Raw genomic sequence first — 9,897 nt, 5'->3', positions numbered from 1 at the left:
CCCACAAGCAGCAGTGTCCCCTCAGCTGGCAGTGGGCATGCAGGGGACACAGGCAGCAGCACCAGGTGAGGGTTTGTGTCCTCGCCTCTCCAGCAGCACGGGAAGTGTTGTTGTGGGCTGAGCTCCCCTTTGGACCAAGCTGTGATGTACCTTCCTTCCCTTTGGCTTCCTTAGGACACCGCAGCAGCTTCACGTGGTGCTTTTCAAAAAAAAACCTAAAACAGATTAATGGATATCTGGGTGCAGAGGCTGCACATCCAAACCCTGCTGCTGGAAACAGCAGCCTCCAGGTGTGAGGTTCCACAAATTGGTGTGGGAGTCATGTTCAGAGACCCAGCTGCAATTTTGCCAGTAACTCCAGTCCCTGGCTTAGGTGAACCTGGTTTCTGTCACTCCAAAACACTGAGAGAGGTCCTGTTAAAGGAAGATACACAAACCTGTGCCTGCTGCCTTGCCTTGCTAGCTTGGCTGAGCTGTTGGGAATATCTAAAGCAGGACTTGGGATTTCCCAAATTGCTCCTCTTGGCTTTTGGATAAAGCTGGAAGATGTCTGCAGGAGATGTGAGTGACTGTGTGTTGCTGACCTGCTTTTATCAGAAATAGACACAAAAAGGAGAAGGCAAATGGACAGATGGGGGATGGAGCAGGCTGAGACTGAGCCCTCCTGACAAGAAACACCCCAAGGCAAGCTGGCTGCTGGCCGGGCTCTGCATGAGGAGCCCTTCCCACAGCACACACAGATTAAACAAAATTAAGAAAAAACAGCATTAGAAGAATAAGAAAAAATATAGATTATATAAAAAGTCTCCAGTACTGGGGCACCATCTGACCACAGGGAGAACTTTCCTGTACAGACCACTCACCGTTTGTTGCAGCCTCTACAGCTGCAGCAGAAGAGATTTTTACTTGAGAATTGATATTAAAAAGCTTGGCAGCTATGAAGTGTGCACCTTCCTTTCCTAGTCCATTGTCATTTCCTGTGAAATACAAGAGCATGTACATCTATGAATATTTAATTTGACAGTGATGAAGCTTTATATATTAAGTCAATGAAAATACTGTTAGACTCGTGGGAACAATACTACGGAGTGGTGAGTTGGGAATTTGCTACCCAGTGGCTACCACTTGATTTTGATGTGAAGCATAAAGACAAACAATGGGTTAAATTTAATTCCAACCTATGGAAAGTGTTTTTGGGAATGCATTATGCTCAAATTGCAAATTAATTTTTAGTTTATAGGTGATAATGGTTTATCAAGACTCTTCCCTCTGGGAAATGGAAATCACAGCAATTAATGTACAAATTTTTATCCCAAGTTACAGATCAAAAGTTATTTATTTTGCAAATAGTGAGATTAAATCAAGAAACCTTTTTTATTTCTTTTTTTTACTTTTTTTTTTTTACATATGGTAAAATTTTCTTATCATAATACACATTAATCTAAAATTTTGTTATTCCCAATCCTTAATATGTGTGGTCTTTTTTTATATGAGTCTGTAATTTAGGCAGCCATTTTGTGTGTTCAGTAAAAAAAATAAAAATGAAATAAAGAGGGGACATCCACTGCGGGCTTTCTCCTGGAGACTCTGCCTTTGGATTTCACTCTGTTATGGTTATGTTACTGCAGAGTATGTGCCAGCGTGGCTGCTGCTGTCTTTGTCTGGATCACCGGACTGTGGATCAGCCACACCAGCCAGAGCACAAACGCAGCAGCAGCTTGTGTGATTCTACTTCCAGAGTTTTCACTTCGTGCTTTTTGCTGCTGGTGAGCTCCAAACACACTCGAGAGGGAGAGCCCGAGGCTTGGGACATTCAGGGCTTGGGACATTCCAGCAGCCTCCCCTCCCTTTCCCTCCCCTCCAAAGCCCTCTCACTGTGCTCCACATCCCGACACCGACGCTTTTTCCTTCCCTACCCGAAATTCCCAGAGCTATTAACTAGGTCACGGGAGCTGGTCCCACTCCAGCAGTTTATCTAATTGCCTTTTTATAGAATATCGTGCAACTCTTCATTATCCTGTCAGAGCTGCCCGGCGCGGTGGCGGCGGGGGATGAGGAGGCAGAGGCGGGATGAAGGGCGCTGCTGTGCAGCCTCTCTTGCGCATCGCTGGGGCTGCAGGGGTGCCAGCGGCCCGGCCATAAACCCAGGAGCTGCTTTGGGCAACGGCTGCAGGAAGGTGGAACGGCTTCCACGTCCTGGGATCACCTCCCTAGGCGCTCATGTGCCTGTACAGAGGGGTGGCTGCTGCTCCAGGAATGCCTCGACTCACCTGTAAGGGTTCTGTTCTTCGGGCAGGTGTGACCATGGGATTTTCTTGGCTATTTGGGCAGAAGATGGGCCTCAGCCTTCCTGTCTCTGCAGCTGGCAGCTGTGCTGGAGGTGCCCTGCACAGGTTAGAGGAGTGGGGGGAAAGATTGTGGCATAGGCCAGGAGTCTGAGCAGGAATCAGGGGGTTACACACCTGCTTTTGGACAGCCACTCTTTTCCTGAGAGTTACAGGGGAGGATGGATGTGAACATTCAAGATTTGCACACCCCCTTTTTAGTGTGGTCACAATTTGCAGTCTAGTGTGTTTGTAGCAGCTCACAGCCCCCCAAAGCCCATGAGAACCAAATCCTTTGCAGCTGGGATCCTGACTGACCAGTGAATTTGGAGTAATGGCCATTCTGCTCCCAAATATCTGCACCTTCGTGCAACTGGCACTGCTCTGTGCTGCCCAGCAGCCCGGAGAGGGGCAGGTGGTGAGGGATTTAGAAAGACAACACACCCAGGGGTGGCCTTCCTGGCTTGCTTTAAATTATTTTTGAGCATAAATTGCTCTTTTCCCTCAGTTTAATAATCAGAAGACCCAGCCACAAGCCTCACAAGCCTGGTGTGAAGAGATAAGGCAGAGTTGCTCCTCCGGCTTGGATGTGCCTGGGGAGCACGGTGGGGTCTGGACGAGCTGCTCCCCGCAGGAGCAGGGCTGCACACCCCTAGGGCTGCTCGGGAGGGCACAGGAGACCCTCAGCCCGCCCCGGGGAGCGGCTCAGAGAAGGCAGAGAGTGCCAGAGCCCCCGGCTCCAGCGCTGGCTGAGGCTCGATCGCGGGCTCGCTCTCGCCTTTCAGCTTCTGCTGAAACGATTTGCAGCTCGAACGCCCCCCTGAGAGCCGCTAACCTTTGGATAAGGTTTGGCACCATTATCCTGCTTGGGTTAATTGAGAGTTAGGGAGAGCCCAGGAGTGCCGCGGCTGCCTCCGTCCGTCCATCCTTCTGTCCGTCCGTCCGTCCGTCCGTCCACCCGCTCCTCCAGCCTTCCCCGGCGCGCTGCGGGCAGCGATGGGGAGAGAAGCAGAGGTAAATGCCCCGAACCTTCTCTCCATCTCTCCGGGTTTTCCTCTCTTCCTCACCCTCTTTCTGTGTCCCGTAGCCCGCCCCCCCCCACCCCGCCCCCTTTTCTTTTCTTTTCTTTTCTTTTCTTTTCTTTTCTTTTCTTTTCTTTTCTTTTCTTTTCTTTTCTTTTCTTTTCTTTTCTTTTCTTTTTCCTTTCCTTGGTTGGAGTTTTTGTTTTATTGGTTGTTTTGGAGGGATTTTACTAGGCTTTGGGGTTTTGGTTTTATGTTGGTGTTTTGTTTTGGTTTGGTTTGGGGTGTTTCTTGGAGGTTTTTTTTTTTTTTTTGGGTTTTTTGGTTTTTTTGTGGTTTTTTTTGTTGTTGTTTTTGTTTTTGGTTTTTTTTTGTTTGTTTGTTTTTTGTTTTTTCTTATTTGGCTGGTTTTCTGTCTGTTTGGGTTTTTTGTTCCCTTTTTGTTTGTTGTTCATGGTTTTATAAAATATTATTTATTTATTTTGGTTAGGACTTTTTTTTTTTTCCTCTAAGAGGTATCTCCCGAGCCCGACACATCCATGACATTCTGAATGCTCAACGAAGAGCCACAAGCCCATTTCCTCCACCCTTGGCGTGATCACAGAAAGGCTTGGGTTGGAAGGGACCTTAGAGGTTATCTGGGTGGCTCCCAGAGGAGCTCCCTCCACTCCCTGGCATCCAGGGCTGCCGGCCGGGGGTGCGGCGTGATGCCCGGTGGGACCATTTTGCGTCTCCCAGCCGAAGTTCGGGGGTGCCAGGGCAGGGGCACGGATGCGCCAGGGCTGTTTGAGGAGATAATCACGCACCACACAGAGGTTTGGATGCATTTTCGTTCCTTCTTCCCTGATGCCCCCTGCAGCCTCCGGCAACAGAGCTCCTTCACGCATTCTTTCATAACGAACTCCTCTCAGGATGAATAAAAAAAAATAATGTTAATAAAAAAGAAAAATAAATGGTTGGATTAATCCCTCGCGGTGTCCGTCATAGCGCTGGTTTTCCCGAGCTGTGAAGAGGAGAAACGGCGGCCGAGGGCAGCGGTGACGGCCCGAGCTTTTCAATTTCGCCCCTTAAATCCCAGCCCGTCAAGACGCTGCTAAACCCGGGGCGAAGCCGTGCCCCGCTCGGCTTTCGCGACCTATCTGTGCACTCACATGTAATAATTCCCACGCAAAGCCAAGGATGCGCCACGCTCAGTCGCCCTCCTCCTCCGCTGCCATCAAAAAAACCCCATTTTTGGGGGGCCGGCTGTAGAAACAGCTCGTTCATCCCCGCGCCGGCAGCAGCGGCCGAGAGACCCCTTAGGGCTACAGCCCTCACCGCGGATATTTTAGTTTTATTCTAGTTTTTTGCGCCCTTCAGCCTCTTTGCATCCCATTTGCTTTTGGATTGTGGCTGAGGAAAAAAATTAAAATGTTTTTAAGGAGGTGATTTAAAGGGTTTTTTTCCTAGGAATTGGGTTTTTTTTCCCCCATCTCTGCTCAGTACCGCATCCCACCCGCAACCGCAGCCTGGGCGCTCCCTCCCTACTCCCTCAACAACGATACTAGGAAATAATTAAGTGGTGGCTTTTCCTCCCATCGGTAGTAAAAGAATGTTCTTTTTTTGCCTTCCAAAACAGCAAAGGAAAGAGAAATTCCTCCCTTTCCCCACCTTTCAAAGAGCATACATACATACATACATACATACATATATATATATATATATATATATATATATATATATATATAATTTTTTAAACAACGATTCAAAGGCTCCCCCGCCGCAGAGGGGACGTGCTTTCCCACACACCGCCCCCGAATGCCATCGCTCCCCCTGCCACTCTCCACTTGTCTGTGCCACAGCACAGGACCGGGATTTCCCGTTGCCGTTGTCGGCTGTGTTAGCCGCTCACCTCGAAAAAAATTTTAAATAAATTAAAAATAAATTAAGACTTTTAACTTACAAACGAGCATAAGCGCTTGGAAGCAAACCGAAAATATCGGTATTTGTTTAAAGAAAGGAGAACCTCAGTAGTGGCTGGTGAGGACCGAGAGCTCTGCACGGAGCATCCCCCGGGTGCGGTGCCCCCCGCGGCCGGGCGGTACCGCTGCGGTACCGATGCGGTGCCACCCGGCTGCGGGCCCCAAACGAGATCTGCGCCCCTTGTTCCGCCGGTTTTGGAGCTCTCTGATCCCAGGAATCGTTAGAGAGAGCAGAGCCTTCGCTCCCTGTGCGCGGGTGGCCACGCACCGCTGTCCCCTGGGCAGGGGCCGCTGTCCCAGGCCGCCCCCCGCCTCCGGAGGGGCCGCGCGTTTTGGGGGACAGAGAAAAGAAAAAGAAGGGAGTACGAGGAGGAAAATCCCGTTAAGAACCTGTCGAAAGCCGCCTGTCCGCCTCTTCAGCGGAGCTCTTTTGTTTCTCAGTGGGGAAGGGGCTGTCGGCCGGGATCTGCGGGAGGGTGCGGGGCAGGTGCGGGGCAGGGCGGGCAGCGCCGGGGAGGCTGGTACCTCCCCCAGAAATGCAGCAATTCTCTCCCCTCTCCTCTTCTCTCCGCGAGGTGGGCGCACTGCGATGGAGACGCGGCGCGCTCTGCCAGGGGCTTGCTCTGCCCGTCTGGTGACATCCGCCGGCTGCTGACAGCCCCCATCCCGCCCGACTCGCCCCCCGATCCCGCCGCGGGGCTCGGCGGAGCGGCGCGGAGCAGCGCGGAGCGGGCGGCGGGGCGTGCGGGCCCGCTCCCCCCGCAGCGGTGTCATGCCCCTGGGCACCCCGGCCGGGAGCAGCCCGCACTGCGCCGGGACACGGAGGTAGCGGCTCGGAGCAGCTCCCCGCAGCCGCCCCTCGCCGGGCGACCAAGTTCCGTCCACCGCCTCGCCGTCCGCCCGCCCCGTCGGGTCTCTGCATCCCCGAGGGTCCGCGAGCAGCGGAGTCACCAGAGTCGCCGCCATGGCCACCCTCCTCCGCAGCAAGCTCTCCAACGTGGCCACCTCGGTGTCGCACAAATCCCAGGCGAAGATGAGCGGCATGTTCGCCAGGATGGGCTTCCAGGCGGCCACAGACGAGGAGGCGGTGGGCTTCGCCCACTGCGACGACCTGGACATGGAGCATCGGCAAGGGCTGCAGATGGACATCCTCAAGTCCGAGGGCAGCGAGGAGGGCGGGGAGCCGCCCCTGGAGGGGGACATCCACTACCAGCGGGACGGCACAGGGCCCCTGCCGCCCTCCGCCTCCAAGGAGGCCTGCTCCGAGCTCTCCGGGCAGGGCAAGCCCAAGATCACGGCATGGGAGGCGGGATGGAACGTCACCAACGCCATCCAGGTACGGCCATCGCCGCGGGGCACCGGGCAGCGCTCCCTGATCCCGGCGCTGTTATGTGCTCTGTATCTCGGCCAGAAGCCGTGGGCTGATTGCAAACCGGCTTCGAGGAAAAGGGGAAAAAGGGAAAAAAGGGGGAGAATATGGAAATAAAAACAGGTGAACGATAGAGGAGAATAATAAATGGGAGGAAGGAATTACAAGGAAAAACAGATTTTAAAAAAAAGGAAACTAAAACCTCCTAGCCCAGCTTTCTGCTTTGCCCCCCCCCAACCCACCCTTGAACTGGGCACAGCGCCAGGGAGGGGTCCAGGCCCCAGCCCTGTCACGCTGCAGATTCTGACCCCATCAGGCTGCCCCAGAAGAGGTCACAGGCAAGGAGGGACAGGAGGTCTGGGTGTGACTGGGCTGATGGTGGAGCTGCACAGGAGTGGACCCAGCCTGGCCCCTTGGGATGTCCCCAGCTATGGAGGTCTTGGTGCACTGAGAGGGGCTGGGGACAGCGAGGGTAGAGACTGGAGCAAAGCCTGGGCACCCAAACCTTGCTCGCCTCTTGTGGGTGCTCGGGGGCGCGATGACGCGGGCATGACTGCGCGGGTGTGACTGTGGGGGTGGCACGTCACAGGGAGAGGGGTGCGTCACCACGCGTGGCCGCGGCTGCGTGGCGTGACTGTGTGACAGCCTGCGTGGGTGCCATGGTGCATGGCCAGACAGAGAGCACACACGTGACCACCGTGGTGCGGCTGCGTGTGCTCGGCGTGGGCCCAGGCCCCTCAGAGATCCAGCAACACGGTTTCCATTTTTTCTCTTTCTAGGGGATGTTTGTTCTGGGCCTGCCCTATGCCATCCTTCACGGTGGATACCTAGGACTCTTTTTAATAATTTTTGCTGCAGTGGTTTGCTGCTACACTGGGAAAATCCTTATTGCCTGTCTTTATGAAGAGAATGAGGATGGGGAGATAGTCAGGGTGAGAGACTCCTACGTGGACATCGCGAACGCGTGCTGCGCGCCCCGCTTCCCCACCCTCGGGGGCAGAATTGTGAACGTGGCTCAGATCATTGAACTGGTCATGACCTGCATCCTCTATGTGGTTGTCAGTGGGAACCTGATGTACAACAGCTTCCCCAACCTGCCCGTCTCCCAGAAGTCGTGGTCCATCATTGCCACGGCAGTGCTCCTGCCTTGTGCGTTCTTGAAGAACCTCAAGGCAGTCTCCAAGTTCAGCTTGCTCTGCACATTGGCTCACTTTGTCATCAACATCCTGGTGATCGCCTACTGCCTCTCCAGGGCACGCGACTGGGCCTGGGACAAAGTCAAGTTTTACATTGATGTCAAGAAGTTTCCCATTTCCATTGGCATCATTGTCTTCAGCTACACCTCCCAGATCTTTCTGCCTTCCTTGGAGGGGAACATGCAGAACCCCAAGGAGTTTCATTGCATGATGAACTGGACTCACATCGCAGCTTGCATCCTTAAGGGACTCTTTGCCTTGGTCGCCTATCTGACCTGGGCTGATGAGACCAAGGAGGTCATTACAGACAACTTGCCATCCACCATTAGGGCAGTAGTCAACATTTTCTTGGTGGCCAAAGCCTTGCTCTCGTACCCCTTGCCGTTCTTTGCAGCTGTAGAAGTCCTGGAGCGGTCCCTTTTCCAAGATGGAAACAGGGCTTTCTTCCCCAACTGCTATGGGGGTGACGGGCGGCTCAAATCCTGGGGACTCACCCTCAGATGTGCCCTGGTAGTTTTCACCCTGCTCATGGCTATTTATGTCCCCCATTTTGCCCTCTTGATGGGTCTTACTGGGAGCCTCACAGGCGCAGGGCTCTGTTTCCTGCTCCCCAGTCTCTTCCACCTCAAACTCTTGTGGAGGAAGCTCTTGTGGCATCATGTCTTCTTCGATGTTGCTATTTTCGTTATAGGTGGTATCTGCAGCATCTCTGGGTTCATCCACTCTTTAGAAGGCCTCATAGAGGCTTTCAGAACCAATGCTGAAGACTAAGGAAGGGCCAGAGTCGGGTGCAGGAAGAGAGTCGCATCAAACATCCGCATAGCCAAATAATTCTGCATCCCTTTAATGGAAAGAGTCATTATTTTCGTTACGTGCATCCAACAAATTCTATGTCATAGAATCTGCAAACTAAGGAAAATAAGAAGAGATGAAAGTGCTCACCCTGATGTCTTTTTAAATAAGCTCAGATTTAAATATATTTTTTTGTTCTTTAGATTTTTTGGAAGGAAATTATCTGGTGCCCCACCCCTATCTCCTCACTCGTTGCCTGAAGCTTGGCCCCCACAAACAGCCTGTTGGGAAACAGTCGCAGTTTTCAACACTCCTCACAGATATGCAATTCAGTGTTTCAGGAGCTGAAACACAGGTGCCGATCCCATGGGACTGGGAAGCAAACCCGCAGCAGGGACCTTTGTTTGAACACTTTGAGAGATGGATGTAGACCCCGATTGTACGACCAGCCCAACAAGCCCAAGCAGCGTCTGACGACCGGTGATGCCGCTTACCTGCAATGTTTACACCGTAGTCACATAGATGTCAGGACTGCTCGATTCTTCCATCCGAATCCACACCGAGGAACGGCGCTTCCCATCAAACACAAATGTGTTGCCTCTGGTTGAAATCGCAGCCCTGGAGTCCACTTCTCAGTGACTTATGTTTCGTTTTGTTTTAACAATTGTTATTTTTAAATTATGAAAAGCTAAAAATAATAATAATAATAATATATGGTTGGATTTGATGTCGTTCAGGATTACAGGAACAAATCTAAGACACAATTCATTCTGTGCAATCTACCAGATCCGTGGAGCTGTTTCCAATGTACGTGTGGTGTCATTGTGGTAAATAAGATGAAAAATGTATATCAGAAAAAAAAATCTATCTTTAACATATAATGTGGTACATAAATATATGGAACAATAAAGAGAAAACATAGATGATGAGGCTGGCCTGGTTCGTGGGGGGCTTGGAGGAGCAGGGCAGGGGCAGAGGGAGGTTCATCCTCCCCGTGTCGGGTCTACAACACATCCTCAGGCTAAGGGGAGGCAGTGCCGGGTTTCCAGAAAGGGCGGCATTCAGCTGTTTGCAAGAGGTAGGAGACATTTTTGGGGAAGAGATTGTCTTACAGCTGGGGGTGGGGGGCTGCTTTCACCCTCTCCTCACAGTTTTGCTTTCCCCCGTAGTGCTCAGACTCCACGGATGGGAGTTTGCAGATATTTTTTTGGTTTTGTTTTTCTTGTTAAGGGG

General features: G+C 52.2%; 1 protein-coding gene across 1 annotated transcript; it reads left to right on the top strand.

Moving 5' to 3' along the window:
- The first annotated feature begins 5,883 nt into the window (after positions 1 to 5,883).
- SLC32A1 (solute carrier family 32 member 1) lies at positions 5,884 to 9,587 on the top strand. The gene is made up of 2 exons (XM_041478796.1): positions 5,884 to 6,643; positions 7,456 to 9,587. The coding sequence occupies exons 1-2, from the start codon at positions 6,272 to 6,274 to the stop codon at positions 8,641 to 8,643; spliced, it is 1,560 nt and encodes a 519-aa protein (XP_041334730.1). The 5' UTR covers positions 5,884 to 6,271; the 3' UTR covers positions 8,644 to 9,587.
- The last annotated feature ends 310 nt before the right edge of the window (positions 9,588 to 9,897 follow it).

The sequence above is a fragment of the Pyrgilauda ruficollis genome, unplaced genomic scaffold, assembly GCF_017590135.1.
Source record: "Pyrgilauda ruficollis isolate IOZ18807 unplaced genomic scaffold, ASM1759013v1 scaffold46, whole genome shotgun sequence".
Lineage (NCBI taxonomy): Eukaryota > Metazoa > Chordata > Aves > Passeriformes > Passeridae > Pyrgilauda > Pyrgilauda ruficollis.
The sequence above is the reverse complement of the archived record's forward strand: the minus strand, read 5'-3'. Positions and strand labels throughout refer to the sequence as shown.

Coding starts and splice junctions, on each gene's coding strand:
- SLC32A1 (XM_041478796.1), top strand. CDS start 6,272: ATGGCCACCCTCCTCCGCAGCAAGCTCTCCAACGTGGCCACCTCGGTG. Junction 6,644..7,455: donor ACGTCACCAACGCCATCCAG/GTACGGCCATCG, acceptor TTCTCTTTCTAG/GGGATGTTTGTTCTGGGCCT.